This window comes from Gopherus flavomarginatus, chromosome 23 (genome assembly GCF_025201925.1).
Source record: "Gopherus flavomarginatus isolate rGopFla2 chromosome 23, rGopFla2.mat.asm, whole genome shotgun sequence".
NCBI lineage: Eukaryota > Metazoa > Chordata > Testudines > Testudinidae > Gopherus > Gopherus flavomarginatus.
Window position 1 is genome coordinate 17687953 of NC_066639.1, and position 15622 is coordinate 17703574.

Genomic DNA, 15622 nt, shown 5'->3' on the forward strand with positions numbered 1-15622 from the left:
GCGTGGTGTCCGCTCAGGGGCCGGGCCGGGATGGGCGTGGCCGGCAGGAGGAGGCGGGGCTAGGCCGCTGGGACGGAATGGGCCTGGGTGCTGCGCCTGCGCAGTGTTGGCGCGCCGGCTCCTCGTGGGGGGCGTGGCCGGAGCGTTTCCCGCGCTGGGCCCGCGGCTGAGGAGAGCTCGGCCGTTGGAGTGTCGCGCGCCAGGCGGGGGAAGGGGGCGCGAGGCTCCACCCCACGTGACTCCCCTTCCCTGACTCTCAGCGCGCGCGCCCTGCCCCTCCCCCCGCCAACGGACCGTGCAACGGCCGTGAGGTGCGGAGGGGTCACGCGAGGAGCAGCCCCGCCCCCCGTGTCCCTGCGGGGGGGTGACTCCCCGGGGCGGGTCCCTGCGGGGGGAGGGGCGGGGGGTGACTCCCTCGGGGCGGGTCCCTGCGGGGGGAGGGGCAGGGGAGGTGACTCCCCCGGGGCGGGTCCCTGCGGGGGGAGGGGCAGGGGGTGACTCCCCGGGGCGGGTCCCTGCGGGGGGAGGGGCAGGGGGTGACTCCCCGGGGCGGGTCCCTGCGGGGGGAGGGGCGGGGGGTGACTCCCTCGGGGCGGGTCCCTGCGGGGGGAGGGGCGGGGGGGTGACTCCCCGGGGCGGGTCCCTGCGGGGGGAGGGGCGGGGGGTGACTCCCTCGGGGCGGGTCCCTGCGGGGGGAGGGGCAGGGGAGGTGACTCCCCCGGGGCGGGTCCCTGCGGGGGGAGGGGCAGGGGGTGACTCCCCGGGGCGGGTCCCTGCGGGGGGAGGGGCAGGGGGTGACTCCCCGGGGCGGGTCCCTGCGGGGGGAGGGGCAGGGGGTGACTCCCCGGGGCGGGTCCCTGCGGGGGGAGGGGCGGGGGGTGACTCCCTCGGGGCGGGTCCCTGCGGGGGGAGGGGCGGGGGGTGACTCCCCGGGGCGGGTCCCTGCGGGGGGAGGGGCGGGGGGTGACTCCCCGGGGCGGGTCCCTGCAGGGGGAGGGGCGGGGGGTGACTCCCCAGGGCGGGTCCCTGCGCGGAGGGACATGGGGGTGACTCCCCCGGGGCGGGTCCCTGCGCGGAGGGACAGGGGGGTGACTCCCTCGGGGCGGGTCCCTGCGGGGGGAGGGGCGGGGGGTGACTCCCTCGGGGCGGGTCCCTGCGGCGGGGGGTGACTCCCCCGGGGCGGGTCCCTGCGGGGGGAGGCTGGTCCCTGCGGGGGGAGGGGCTGGGGTGACTCCCCGGGGCGGGTCCCTGCGGGGGGAGGGGCAGGGGGTGACTCCCCGGGGCGGGTCCCTGCGGGGGGAGGGGCGGGGGGTGACTCCCTCGGGGCGGGTCCCTGCGGGGGGAGGGGCGGGGGGTGACTCCCTCGGGGCGGGTCCCTGCGGGGGGAGGGGCGGGGGGTGACTCCCCGGGGCGGGTCCCTGCGGGGGGAGGGGCGGGGGGTGACTCCCTCGGGGCGGGTCCCTGCGGGGGGAGGGGCAGGGGGTGACTCCCCGGGGCGGGTCCCTGCGGGGGGAGGGGCGGGGGGGTGACTCCCCGGGGCGGGTCCCTGCAGGGGGAGGGGCGGGGGGTGACTCCCCAGGGCGGGTCCCTGCGGGGGGAGGGGCGGGGGGTGACTCCCTCGGGGCGGGTCCCTGCGCGGAGGGACAGGGGGGTGACTCCCTCGGGGCGGGTCCCTGCGGGGGGAGGGGCGGGGGGTGACTCCCCCGGGGCGGGTCCCTGCGGGGGGGGGTGACTCCCCCGGGGCGGGTCCCTGCGGGGGGAGGGGCGGGGGGTGACTCCCTCGGGGCGGGTCCCTGCGCGGAGGGACAGGGGGGTGACTCCCTCGGGGCGGGTCCCTGCGGGGGGAGGGGCGGGGGGTGACTCCCCCGGGGCGGGTCCCTGCGGGGGGAGGGACGGGGGGTGACTCCCCGGGGCGGGTCCCTGCGCGGAGGGACAGGGGGGTGACTCCCTCGGGGCGGGTCCCTGCGGGGGGAGGGGCGGGGGGTGACTCCCTCGGGGCGGGTCCCTGCGGGGGGAGGGGCGGGGGGTGACTCCCCCGGGGCGGGTCCCTGCGGGGGGGGGGTGACTCCCCCGGGGCGGGTCCCTGCGGGGGGAGGGGCGGGGGGTGACTCCCTCGGGGCGGGTCCCTGCGCGGAGGGACAGGGGGAGTGATTCCACCGGGGCGGGTCCCTGCGCGGAGGGACAGGGGGAGTGATTCCACCGGGGCGGGTCCCTGCGCGGAGGGACAGGGGGGTGACTCCCTCGGGGCGGGTCCCTGCGGGGGGAGGGGCGGGGGGTGACTCCCCCGGGGCGGGTCCCTGCGGGGGGAGGGGCGGGGGGTGACTCCCCGGGGCGGGTCCCTGCGGGGGGAGGGGCGGGGGGTGACTCCCCGGGGCGGGTCCCTGCGGGGGGAGGGGCGGGGGGTGATTCCACCGGGGCGGGTCCCTGCGGGGTGAGGGGCGGGGGTGATTCCACCGGGGCGGGTCCCTGCGCGGAGGGACGGGGAGTGATTCCACCGGGGCGGGTCCCTGCGCGGAGGGACAGGGGGGTGACTCCCCCGGGGCGGGTCCCTGCGCGGAGGGACAGGGGGGGTGATTCCACCGGGGCGGGTCCCTGCGCGGAGGGACAGGGGGGTGACTCCCCCGGGGCGGGTCCCTGCGCGGAGGGACAGGGGGAGTGATTCCACCGGGGCGGGTCCCTGCGCGGAGGGACAGGGGAGTGATTCCCCCGGGGCGGGTCCCTGCGCGGAGGGGCAGGGGAGTGACTCCCCCGGGGCGGGTCCCTGCGCGGAGGGACAGGGGGGTGACTCCCCCGGGGCGGGTCCCTGTGCGGAGGGACAGGGGGGTGACTCCCCCGGGGCGGGTCCCTGTGCGGAGGGACAGGGGGGTGACTCCCCCGGGGCGGGTCCCTGTGCGGAGGGACAGGGGGGTGACTCTCCCGGGGCGGGTCCCTGCGGGGGGAGAGGCAGGGGGCGTGACTCCCTCGGGGCGGGTCCCTGCGGGGGGAGGCTGCTCCCTGCGGGGGGAGGGGCTGGGGTGACTCCCCGGGGCGGGTCCCTGCGCGGAGGGACAGGGGGGGTGATTCCACCGGGGCGGGTCCCTGCGCGGAGGGACAGGGGGGTGACTCCCCCGGGGCGGGTCCCTGCGCGGAGGGACAGGGGGAGTGATTCCACCGGGGCGGGTCCCTGTGCGGAGGGACAGGGGGGTGACTCCCTCGGGGCGGGTCCCTGCGCGGAGGGACAGGGGGGTGATTCCACCGGGGCGGGTCCCTGCGCGGAGGGACAGGGGGAGTGATTCCACCGGGGCGGGTCCCTGTGCGGAGGGACAGGGGGGTGACTCCCTCGGGGCGGGTCCCTGCGGGGGGAGGGGCAGGGGGTGACTCCCCGGGGCGGGTCACTGCGGGGGGAGGGGCGGGGGGTGACTCCCCCGGGGCGGGTCCCTGCGGGGGGAGGGGCGGGGGGTGACTCCCCGGGGCGGGTCCCTGCGGGGGGAGGGGCGGGGGGTGATTCCACCGGGGCGGGTCCCTGCGGGGTGAGGGGCGGGGGTGATTCCACCGGGGCGGGTCCCTGCGCGGAGGGACAGGGGGAGTGATTCCACCGGGGCGGGTCCCTGCGCGGAGGGACAGGGGGGTGACTCCCCCGGGGCGGGTCCCTGCGCGGAGGGACAGGGGGAGTGATTCCACCGGGGCGGGTCCCTGCGCGGAGGGACAGGGGAGTGATTCCACCGGGGCGGGTCCCTGCGCGGAGGGGCAGGGGAGTGACTCCCCCGGGGCGGGTCCCTGTGCGGAGGGACATGGGGGTGACTCCCCCGGGGCGGGTCCCTGTGCGGAGGGACAGGGGGGTGACTCCCCCGGGGCGGGTCCCTGTGCGGAGGGACAGGGGGGTGACTCTCCCGGGGCGGGTCCCTGCGGGGGGAGAGGCAGGGGGCGTGACTCCCTCGGGGCGGGTCCCTGCGGGGGGAGGCTGGTCCCTGCGGGGGGAGGGGCTGGGGTGACTCCCCGGGGCGGGTCCCTGCGGGGGGAGGGGCGGGGGTGACTCCCCGGGGCGGGTCCCTGCGGGGGGAGGGGCTGGGGTGACTCCCCGGGGCGGGTCCCTGCGGGGGGAGGGGCGGGGGGTGACTCTCCCGGGGCAGGTCCCTGCGCGGAGGGGCAGGGGAGTGACTCCCACAGGGCAAGGCCCCACAGGGTGGCTGGGCTGGCTCAGGACCCATCTCCACGTAAATAGAGCCTGGGTGGGTGACTCTGCAGGTGGTTTCCCCTTGTTGGCCTTTGGGAAGGCCCCGTTATCCCTGCTATCCCGTGATGTGTGCTGTGCTCTTCCCACAGGCTGCTCCGGGATCCAGGCCTGGCTCCCTCCCACCATGTTACTGCGGAAATCCTCCCGCGTTCTCGACTCACCACGCAGCTCCAGTTCCTCCCTGGTGCAGCCGCAGGGCTCGCGGACCAGCTCCAGCCCCTCCGTGGCGCAGGAGGTTGCGGAGATGGGCTCCCTGCCAGCCTCTGGGGTGCCAGACGTCCTGTGAGTGGGGCGCAGAGCACTGTACAGGCTGTCTGGGGGCGGGGGGAGCACTGGAGGACTGCCGGTGTGGGGACCGTGTGGGGACTGCAGGGCAGTGGGTTAGGTGCTAGCACTGGGTAATGGCATAGAGAGTACACCTACACAGCTTGCCAACAGTACCAAACAGGATGCAAAGATTAGACTTCCAAGTGGACAAACAGGAGAAACGATCTGAAACAAATGGGGTGAAATTGAACAAGGACAAATGCAAATTTCTACCCTGAGGGAGGAATAATCAGCTGCACAAATACGAAATGGGAGTGTGAGTGCCTAGGAAGGAGTGCTTGAGGCAAGGATCTGGGTGGAGGTGGATCCCAAAATAAATGTGCTGTCAAAAGAAGTGAACATCATTCTGGGTTGTATGAGCAGGAGTGATATAAGCATGGGGGTGTGTAATGGAGTAGGGACTGTCTATGTGGGGAATGGGAGAGTAGGGGGTAACTTTAGGTGTGGGACAGGTGCTCAGCCTGTAACCTGAGCCAGGTAGGGGGGGGAAGTGTGTCAGCACCTTTGCCCAGGAAGCTGGACAAAGGAAGGGGCCGGCTGGAGGGAGTTAGTTCAGTTTCGGTTTTGGGCTGCGTGTTTGGAATTCAGGAAATCCCAAGCTGGGGACTAAGCTTCCTGAACCCCAGAAGGACTTGATTGAGGGGTCTTGGTTGTGCCCACAAGCTCTGCTGTAACCTTCATTCCTGTTGTCCAATAAACCTTCTGTTTTACTGGCTGGCTGAGCATCACTGTGAGTCCCAGGAAGAGGGGTGCAGGACCAGACTCCCCCATACTCCATGACAACTGGTGGTAGAAGTGGGATTTACTGCACCCCGTGGACGGCGCTTCCTGCAGGAAATGACTGGGGAGCAGTAAAACGAAGAGACGACTTCAGGGGTTATTAACCCCTGGGAGTGTGTGCCCAGTGAGAAGGTCTTTGCAGTAACAGGGTCCCCCGGGGGATTGCAGCGAGTGGTCCCAGGGGCGGAGGAGTCTGCAGCTCGACCTTGGCAGAGAGGTGGTGACCTCAAGAAGGGCTGGTGCACTAGGGGTCTCCGTGGAAATGGTGGGGAGTGGCGAGCACCCCAGCCTGCGAGTGGCCAGCAGGAAGATGTATACCAAGCGGCTTAAGTGCGACCTGGTGGAGCTGTGCAAACAGAGGGGGCTGCGCAGAGGGAGGCTCACCAAAGACCAGCTGATTGCCCAGCTGGAGCAGGGAGACCGCTTGAATGAACTGATCCCTGTCTCTGAGGGAAGCAGCCTGGCAGATGCTGTGCAGGCATCAGGGTCTGTCCCTGCTTGGAGTGGTCAGCCGGCGGCTGAGGGCTTCCCGAGACCCCCCATTTCTATGCCTAGGGGAAGGGCAAGGAGGAGCCCAGCAGCTACCGAGGGCACCGTGACCCCCCTGGCCAGCAGGGGATCCTCCTGGCGAAGCTCACCCACCAGTAGGGGACTGTCCCGGCGACGCTCGGCATCCATGGAGCGGAAGCAGCTAGAATGGGAGAGAGAGCTAAAACTAAGAGAGCTGGAGGATCGTGAGTGACAGAGGCAACATGACCGGGAGGAGAAAGAGAGAGAGCGTCATCATGAGCTGGAACTGGCAAGGCTGAGGGGCAGCGGGCCCCCGGCTGCGGTGAGCGAGGGGGGGCCCAGGACTCCGTGGAGCTTTGAGAAGTGCATCCTGGCCCAGCATAAGGAGAGGGAGGACATGGATGACTTCCTGGATGCCTTTGAGATGGCCTGCGAGCTGCACCAGGTAGATCCTGCGGACAGGCTCCGGGTTCTCACCCCCTTACTGGACCCCAAGGCCGTGGCATTGTACCGCCAGCTGGGAGAGGAGGAGAAAGGGAACTAGGAACTCTTCAAGCAGGCCCTGCTGCGTGAGTTTGGGCTGACTCCTGAGATGTACCGGGAGAGGTTCCGGAGTTAGTATAAAACCCCTGAGGTCTCATATCTGCAACTAGCCTTCCGCATGGAGGGATACGCCAGCAAGTGGGCAGATGGGACCCAGACGAAGGGGGACATGGTTAAACTGCTGGTATTGGAGCTACTATATGAGCGGTGCCCATCCGACCTGACGCTGTGGTTGAGGGACCAAAAGCCAGAGAACCCGCGACATGCAGGGCAGCTGGCTGATGGGTTTGTGAAGAGCCGGTTGAGGGGTGGCAGGGAGGAGTCTCAAAGGAACAGGCCCGCCGTGACGCAGAGAGAGAGTCATCCTGGGACCTCCCAAAGGGGGAATAGGGAGAACCCCCTCCCAAGGGGAACGCCCAGCGTCAGGGACAACCGACCGGTTCGAGGGGACCAACGGGGTATGAGCTGCTATCAGTGTGGCCAGAGAGGCCACATACGGTCCCAGTGCCCCAGGCTCAAGGACAGACTGAGCAGACCGACCCCACACCGGGTTAACCTGGTAGAGACCCAGCTGGACGAGGGGCAGCGTTCGCAGGAAAGGTGGGCTGGCCACGTACCACCTGTGAAGGAGGGAGGAGGGCCCCGGGTCAGCTCCTCTGGGGGGCTGGATGCTCCAGGCTCCAAGGTTTTGTTTACAGAGTGGGCGCAGTGCTGCCCCTCCGGAGAGAGTGCCTTGTTCCCCTGGAGATAGATGGGAGGAAGGTCACTGAGTACTGGGACACAGGCGCAGAGGTGACGCTGGCCCCGCCCGAGGTGGTGGCCTCAGATCGGATGGTGCTCAACACCTACCTGACCCTGATGGGTGTGGGCAGGACCCCATTCAAGGTGCCCGTGGTGAGGGTACACCTGAAGTGGGGGGCCAAGGAGGGCCCCAAGGACATGGGAGTACACCCACATTTGCCCACGGAGGTGTTAATGGAGGGGGACCTGGAGGTCTGGCCAAGCAACACCCGGGGTGCCCTGGTCGTGACTCGTAGTCAGAGTCAGCGCAGTGCACTGCGCCCTGACAACGGGGAAAGTACTCTGCCCGAGGCACAGGACCCTAACCTGGTGGGGAGGGAATGCCCAGGGTCACGGTTCAGAGAGGCTGCAGCCTCAGACCCAGCCGACGAGAGAGAGCAGGTCCCCATCCCTGTCCCAGCTGCTAAGCTCCAAGCCGAGTTGCAGAAAGTTTCCTCCTTGCGGAGGCCAAGGGACCTGGCTAACCTGAGTGCGGTACAGACCATGAGGAGAGGTTGCAAGGAGAGGTTCCTGTGGGAGAAGGGGTTCCTGTACCGAGAATGGGCTCCCCCAGGGGAAGCAGAGCCATGGGGGATCAGGAGGCAGCTGGTGGTTCCCCAGAAGTTTCGCCACAAGCTACTGTACCTGACCCATGACATCCCTCTCGCAGGGCACCAGGGAATCCGGCGCACCAGGCAGAGGCTGCTACAGAACTTTTACTGGCCTGGGGTCTTTACCCAGGTCCGACAGTACTGCCAATCCTGTGACCACTGCCAGAGGGTGGGGAAGGCCCGGGACAAGGGGAAAGCGGCTTTGAGGCCTTTACCCATCATAGAAGAGCCTTTCCAGAAGGTGGCCTTGGACATAGTGGGACCTCTCAGCAAGGCGACCCGGTCGGGGAAGAAATACATCCTGGTGGTGGTAGATTTTGCCACTCGCTACCCCGAGGCTTTGGCCTTGTCCTCTTATCGAAGCAGACACCGTGGCAGATGCGTTGCTGATCATTTTCAGCAGGGTGGGGATCCCCAAGGAAGTCTTAACGGACCAGGGGTCCAACTTCATGTCGGCCCTGCTCCGGTGCTTGTAGGAGAAATGTGGGGTCCAGCACAACTGGGCCTCAGCGTATCACCCTCAGTCCAATGGGCTGGAGGAAAGGTTCAACGGGACACTAAAGATGATGCTAAAAACATTTATGAGCCAACACCCGCAGGACTGCGACAAGTACTTACCTCACCTGCTGTTCGCGTACAGGGAGGTACCCCAGGAATCTACTGGGTTTTCGCCTTTCGAACTGTTATATGGAAAGTGTGTAAGGGGGCCCCTGGACATGGTGAGAGACGAATGGGAGGGCAAGGCCGCTCCTGATGAAGAGTCAGTGATGGAGTATGTCCTGACCTTCCGGGAAAGACTTACCGAGCTCATGGGCCTGGCCAGGGAGAATCTGGCCCGAGCCCAGAGGAAGCAGAAGGTCTGGTATGACTGCATGGTGCGAGCCTGTGCCTTTGCCACTGGGGATCAAGTGATGGTTCTCATCTCTGTGAGGAAAAACAAACTCCAGGCTGCCTGGGAAGGGCCCTGGCCCAGCACGCTGAGATCAGAGGGGTGCTGCATCTATACCGACAGCTGTTTTCCAACCAGCCTGGACGCACTAATTTGACTGTCCACCGGGTGGAGACCGGGTCACATCCCCCTATAAGATGCTCCCCTTTTCGGGTCACTGGTAAAACTGCCCAGGACCTAGAAAGAGAGGTCAGGAACATGCTGGCTTTGGAGGTGATCCAGCCGTCTTCCAGTCCTTGGGCCTCGCCAGTGGTGCTGGTCCCCAAAAGGGATGGGTTGATCCGGTTCTGTGTGGGCTATCGAAAGCTCAATGCCATCATCGTACCTGATGCCTACCCCATGCCCAGGCCTGATGAGCTCCTAGACAAGCTGGGAGGCGCTCGGTACCTCACCACCATGGATCTTACCAAGGGCTACTGGCCAGTGCTGCTGGACGTAGATGCCAGGCTGAAATCGGCCTTTATCAGCCCTCTGGGGCTCTACGAGTTTCTGACCCTGCCCTTCAGCCTCAGAGAAGCGCCGGCCACCTTCCAGTGCCTGGTGGATCAGCTACTGAGGGGGTGGAGAGTTTTGCCATGGCGTATATTGACGACATCTGCATCTTCAGCCAGACCTGGGAGGACCATGTGTCCCAGGTTAAACAAGTGCTGGACCAACTCCGGGAGGCTGGGTTAACCATAAAGGCTGAGAAATGCAAGGTGGGGATGGCTGAAGTATCTTACCTGGTGCCATCGGGTGGGGAGCGGCTGCCTAAAGCCAGAACCAGCCAAGGTGGAGGTGATCAGAGACTGGCCCACTCCCCAAACCAAAAAGCAGGTCCAGGCCTTTATTGGGATGGTGGGGTACTATCGAAGGTTCGTGCCCCACTTCAGTGCCATAGCCGGCCCCATCACTGAGCTGTGCAAAAAGGGAAAGCCAGACAAGGTGGTCTGGACCGAGCAGTCCCAGCAGGCTCTCCGAGCGCTGAAGGAGGCTCTGGTTAGTGGCCAAGTTCTGGCAAACCCAGACTTTGACAAGCCCTTTGTGGTGTTCATTGATGCCTCAGACACGGGACTGGGGCCGGTGTTAATGCAGAAGGATGAAAAGGGGGAGAGACACCCCATCATGTACCTGAGCAAGAAGTTGCTCCCCCAGGAGCAAAACTACGCGGCCATCGAGAAGGAATGCCTGGCCATGGTGTGGGCCCTTAAGAAACTGGAGCCATATCTCTTTGGGCGACACTTCACCGTGTACAGCGACGGACCACTCTCCCCTGACCTGGCTGCACCAGATGAAAGGAGACAACGCCAAGCTCCTGAGGTGGAGCCTGCTCCTGCAGGACTATGACATGGACGTGGTCCATGTGAAGGGAAGTACCAACCTGATAGCGGACACGTTGTCCTGGAGAGGGGCCCCTGAACTTCCCCAGGTCACTGGGCAGAGTGACCCCGCTCAGTTCAGTCTCGAAGAGGGGAGAGATGTGATGAGTAGGGACTGTCTGTGTGATGGATGGAAGAGCAGGGGGTAACTTTAGGTGTGGGACAGGTGCTCAGCCTGTAACCTGAGCCAGGTAGGGCGGGAGGTGTGTCAGCACCTTTGCCCAGGAAGCTGGACAAAGGAAGGGGCCGGCTGGAGGGAGTTAGTTCAGTTTCGGTTTTGGGCTGCTTGTTTGGAATTCAGGGAATCCCAAGCTGGGGACTAAGCTTCCTGAACCCCAGAAGGACTTGATTGAGGGGTCTTGGTTGTGCCCACAAGCTCTGCTATATCCTTCATTCCTGTTGTCCAATAAACCTTCTGTTTTACTGGCTGGCTGAGCGTCACTGAGAGTCCCAGGAAGAGGGGTGCAGGACCAGACTCCCCCATACTCCATGACGGGGGTGGGAGGGATAGCTCAGTGGTTTGAGCTTTGGCCTGCTAAACCCAGAGTTGTGAGTTCAATCCTTGAGGGGGTCGTTTAGGGATCTGGGGCAAAAATCTGTCTGGGCATTGGTCCTGCTTTGAGCAGGGGGGTTGGACTAGATACCTCCTGAGGTCCCTTCTAGCCCTGAGAGTCTATGATTCTATGACACCTCCAGTCAGCACTGATGAGGCCTAAACTGGAGTATGTGCCCAGTTCTGGCCCCACACTTCAGAAAAGATGTGCACAGATTGCAGGATTTTAAGAGCAGGTTAGACAGACACTTGTCAGGGATGGTTTAGTTCAGTGGTTTTCAAACTTTGTAGGCTGCATGCCCCTTCCAACTAATATAATGTACAACGTATCCCCATCTGAGAGAGGGTTGTAATGTACTTGTGATTGCAGAAACAAGGTCGGTAAGGGATAACACCGTGCGTTGTCTGCCGTCACAGGATTTTTCTCACGGACCCCCTGACGAGAGCTCGTGTACCCCAGTTTAGAAACCGCTGGTTTAGATAATATTTGGTTCTGCCTCAGTGCAGGGAACTGGGCTAGTTTAACCTCTCGAAGTCCCTTCCAGTCCCACATGGCTAGCACTGGGGAGTCCTCAGACCACGGAGGTGCTGGGGTGGTGTGAGTGTGTCGGGTGGCATGATGGGAGCTCTGGGGCAGTGAGGCCATGGGGGCTGTCTGGTCAGGACGTGTGCTCTGCCCACAGGGACCTAAGCAGCAGTGAGGATGGAGGTGGCTCCGACTCAGGCAGTGACTTTGAGGACATGCTCTGGAAGGGTGGCAAGCGGGATGCTAGGACCCCTCTTAGCCGCACCGTGGTATGCATGGTCCTTGCCCATCTCCTCTCCAGTCTCCCAGCCCCCTGAGCCACACCCTGGTACACCCCCTTGGCTCCCCAGCCTCCCCTCAACCCCCTGAGCTTCAGCCTGGTCCTCTGTGCCCCACCCCCAGCCTCTCTCTGCCCCCACTCAGTCTGATCCCAGCTCTTCTGCTACAGCCAGCCTTGTGCCATGGAGCTCATGTGATGCAGTGCAGCAGAGCCCAGTAGCTTCTGCCCCTGGTCCAAGCCTCCCTCTTCCCCTTGTTGTGGCCAGCCACAGCAGGAGCCCCAGCCTCCCTGCACTATGGATTCAGCAGTGTCTCTCTGGGACACTTCTCATGAAGCTGTGATATACTCGAACCCAGGGGTCAGCCTGTGTCTTTTCTCCTCACCCCCCTCCCCCAGGCAGCCAAGCGACCCCGGAAAGATGCCAGCAGAGATGGAGAGAGCCTGGCTGAGAGAAACCTAGAGCCCAGCAACCTCTTTGAGGTAGTGAGGCTGGCGAAGAGTGCCATGGAGGTAACCACGCTCTCTTCACTCCCCTGGTTCCACCCTCCCCATGTCACTGCACTGGAGTCTCGCTGGGACTCTGGGTTCTGTCCCCGGCTCTCGGAGGGGACTGGGAGCTGGTGGGTTAGAGCAGGGGCGCTGGGGGCCAGGACTCCTGGGTTCTCTCCCCAGCTCTCGGAGGGGACTGGGAGCCAGGACTCCTGGGTTCTCTGCCCGGCTCTGAGAGGGGAGTGGGGACTGGTGATTAGAGCAGGGTGGGGCTGGAAGCCAGGACTCCTGGGTTCTCTTCCCAGCTCTGCTGACTCACTCTTCGACTTGAGGTGCCCAGGCCCTATCTCTGTGTCCCTCGCCCTGCGAAACCCCTACTTCACTTTCTGTCTCTTTCCTCACGTCTCCTGCCCCCTAAGTCCGTGGTGGACGATTGGCTGGAGAGCTACAAGAAGAACAAGGAAGCCGGGTTCCTGGAGCTCGTCAACTTCTTCATCCGCTCCTGTGGCTGCAAAGGTGAGAGCCCTGGGCCTGCATCCTGAGATCCCTGGCCCAGCCCTGTACCCACCTGTGTCTGTGTGGCACTGCCCAGCTCCTCGCGCTGGTACCCACCTCTGGATTTGCTCCCAACACCTCTTTTTAGGGTGAGCTCCAAGCCCCATTCCCTGCCTCTGCCAGGGGAGGAACTGCTGAGAGATCCCTGGGTAGTTTGTGGGTTGTGGGGAGCCCAGGGCAGGAGTCCTGGCTGGTTGTCCCCATGCCGCCCGCTCTCACCTCTCTCCCCTTGGCAGGTGTGGTGACCCCGGAGATGTTCAGGAAGCAGCAAAACTCGGAGATCATCCAGCAGCTGACGGAGCAGTTTGATGAGGTGCCCGGTGTGTGGGGCAGGGGAGGGAGGAGCTATCCAGGCAGGACTCCCAGGGCGGTAGGGAGTTTCCGGTAGGGTGACCAGATGTCCCGATTTTATAGGGACAGTCCTGCTATTTGGGGCTTTTTCTTATGTAGGCTCCTATTACCACCTGACCCCCTGTCCCAATTTTTCACACTTGCTGTCTAGTCACCCTAGTTTCCAGTGGGGTGGATGGGGGTCATGCTGCATGAACTCACTAGGATGCTACCCCCTGGATATAGGCCCAGCATATCCCCTGTAAAGGGGCAGGGTGGCTGGGAGGAGACAGAGAAGTGTGGGGGCTGGCATAGGGGGCAGTGGGCGGTGCCCCCCCCATGCCTCTTGGTAAATCGCTGGCCCCTGCTTAGGGTGTATGAGAGTGCCTTTTCTGTGCCCACTGGGGTACACTCTCCCAAAACTGCTGGCAGCACAGGGGTTCCACTCTGGGCTGTAACAAGCCCCATCTTTCCCAGTGTGGGCTAGCAATCCACACGCACTTGAGTGCCCAGCCTCTTATCTTCCAGACACCCGCAGTGCACACCGGTCTGCTGCCCCGTGGAAACAGCACGCCCCACTCCACCAGCCTCTCCTCTGTTCAACACTCCTGAGCACAGGGCTCTTAGATGGGTGTCTAGTAAAACGAGAGTGAAGCAGATTTAACAAAACTTAAGCTAAAGAGTCAAATAAAAGCCAGGAAATGGATTTGGAAACATAAGGGTACAGTGCAAAGAAACGCTTGATTTGCAGTGTGTAGCCTGTATTTACTAACAGCCCCATAAGGTGTTTCTAACCCAGTGATCTGTCCTGACAGCACTTGTCCAGCCCAGAAAGCTGGGATCCGCTTTTCATCAGATACTCCTGCTGACGAAGTGTTGGCTGCAGGGTAGATCACATCTTGTGCCCGTCCTTCTCCCAGACTTTCTGTCTCTTTTCATAATGAGGGTGTTTCATTAACCTCAGCTTAGTCCTGAGGGTTCCCTGCTCCGAGGGTTTTCTTGGGGTTCTTCTGTCTAAATGCTCAGGCCTGCATATTGACCAGACTGTAAACACAGGGTTGGGCTGTGTCGAGGGAGATTAATTATCCTCGCTCTTGGCTGAGTTAGCTCTGAGACGCACCCTGCTTCAGATGACGTGTTTCAGCTCCCACAGTTTTGGAACAGAATGAGGCTATATTTTAGATCGCTTTTAAAATAGTTCCTGTGCAAACATCTCTCAGTAACCATGGCGATCCGCTAATCCTTAGCTTTCAGTGGCGACCACACATGACCCCCGGCCTTTGGTGGAGGATCGAGAAAATGGCCAGACGGAGGTGTAACTGGGCACGTCTGCGTTCACGCCAGTCTCACCCCTCGTACCTTCCCTCTCCTCCTCTCCGTAGGACTCTGCTGAGTACCCGCTGGTCCTGACCACCCAGCCCTGGCGAAAGTTCCAAGCGGGATTCTGTGAGCTGGTGACAGTGCTGGTGCGACGCTGTCAGTACAACATCATCTACGATGAGTATCTCATGGACACCCTCATCTCCCTGCTCACTGGCCTCTCCGACTCCCAGGTGCGCGCCTTCCGCCACACCAGCACCCTTGCAGGTGAGTCCTGCCCTGGGACGCGAACAGCATCTGCAGGGTAGCAGTTAGAGCAGTGTGCCTGGGGTCTGCTCCCACTGCAGGGAAGAGAGTGGGGTCTGGTGGTTATAATGGAGACAGGTGGGGTGTGGGGAATCCTGGCATGCTGCAGTGCGTTCTTGTACGGGCTTAGAGGGCTGGGAGCCCCCGGATAGCCTCTTTGCAGAGGAGAGTGGGAGCGTATCTTGTAATATTATTATGAGTTCTGTTTGTATCTCAGTTTCCCCTGTATGCTGCATTGTTACCCAGGCCGGGACAAGTGCAGAGTCCTGCACTTAGAACAGAAGAATCCCAGGCACTGCTACAGACTAGGGACCGAGTGACTAGGCAGCAGTTCTGCAGAAAAGGACCTAGGGTTACAGTGGACGAGAAGCTGGATCTGAGTCAGCAGGGTGCCCTTGTTGCCGAGAAGGCTAACGGCATTTTGGGCTGTATAAGTAGGGGCATTGCCAGCAGATCGAGGGACGTGATCATTCCCCTCTATTTGACATTGGTGAGGCCTCATCTGGAGACTGTGTCCAGTTTTGGGCCCCCCACTACAGAAGGGATTTGGACAAATTGGAGAGAGTCCAGCGGAGGGCAACAAAAATGATCAGGGGGCTGGAGCACATGACTTACGAGGAGAGGCTGAGGGAACTGGGATTGTTTAGTCTGCAGAAGAGAAGAGTGAGGGGGGATTTGATAGCTGCTTTCAACTACCTGGAGAGGGGTTCCAAAGAAGATGGATCTAGACTGTTCTGAGTGGTGGCAGGTGACAGAACAAGGAGCAATGGTCTCAAGTTGCAGTGGGGGAGGTCTAGGTTGGATATTAGGAAACACTGTTTCCCTAGGAGGGTGGTGAAGCACTGGAATGGGTTACCTAGGGAGGTGGTGGGATCTCCACCCTTAGAGGTTTTTAGGGCCCGGCTTGACAAAGCCCTGGCTGGGATGATTGAGTTGGGGTTGGTCCTGCTTTGAGCAGGGGGTTGGACTAGATCCCTCCTGAGGTCCCTTCCGACCCTGATCTTCTATGAATCTATGAATCTAGGCCAGGGGGAGCGGGCAGGTGGTGACTGTCTGCTCTCAGGGCAGGCGAGGAGGCTGCAGGGTGAGTGCTAGCTGTCTGGGCCTCAGGTCCCATATTAGTGGCGCTCTTTGAGAACACAAGGGCAGATCCAGTTGCCAGGACCCAGAGGGAGATGGACTCCCCCCCTCT

The 15622-nt window shown here is 63.4% G+C and overlaps 1 protein-coding gene across 3 annotated transcripts in view; it reads left to right on the forward strand.

Moving 5' to 3' along the window:
* The first annotated feature begins 4160 nt into the window (after positions 1-4160).
* STAG3 (stromal antigen 3) overlaps positions 4161-15622 on the forward strand; it is a 37063-nt gene continuing 25601 nt past the window's right edge. For all 3 annotated transcript variants that reach the window (XM_050933386.1, XM_050933385.1, XM_050933387.1), the window contains exons 1-6: positions 4161-4495; positions 11308-11419; positions 11827-11940; positions 12339-12435; positions 12711-12787; positions 14187-14391. In XM_050933386.1, the coding sequence (XP_050789343.1) occupies positions 4338-4495; positions 11308-11419; positions 11827-11940; positions 12339-12435; positions 12711-12787; positions 14187-14391 (763 nt within the window). In that variant the 5' untranslated portion in view covers positions 4161-4337. The remainder of the gene's footprint in view (positions 4496-11307; positions 11420-11826; positions 11941-12338; positions 12436-12710; positions 12788-14186; positions 14392-15622) is intronic.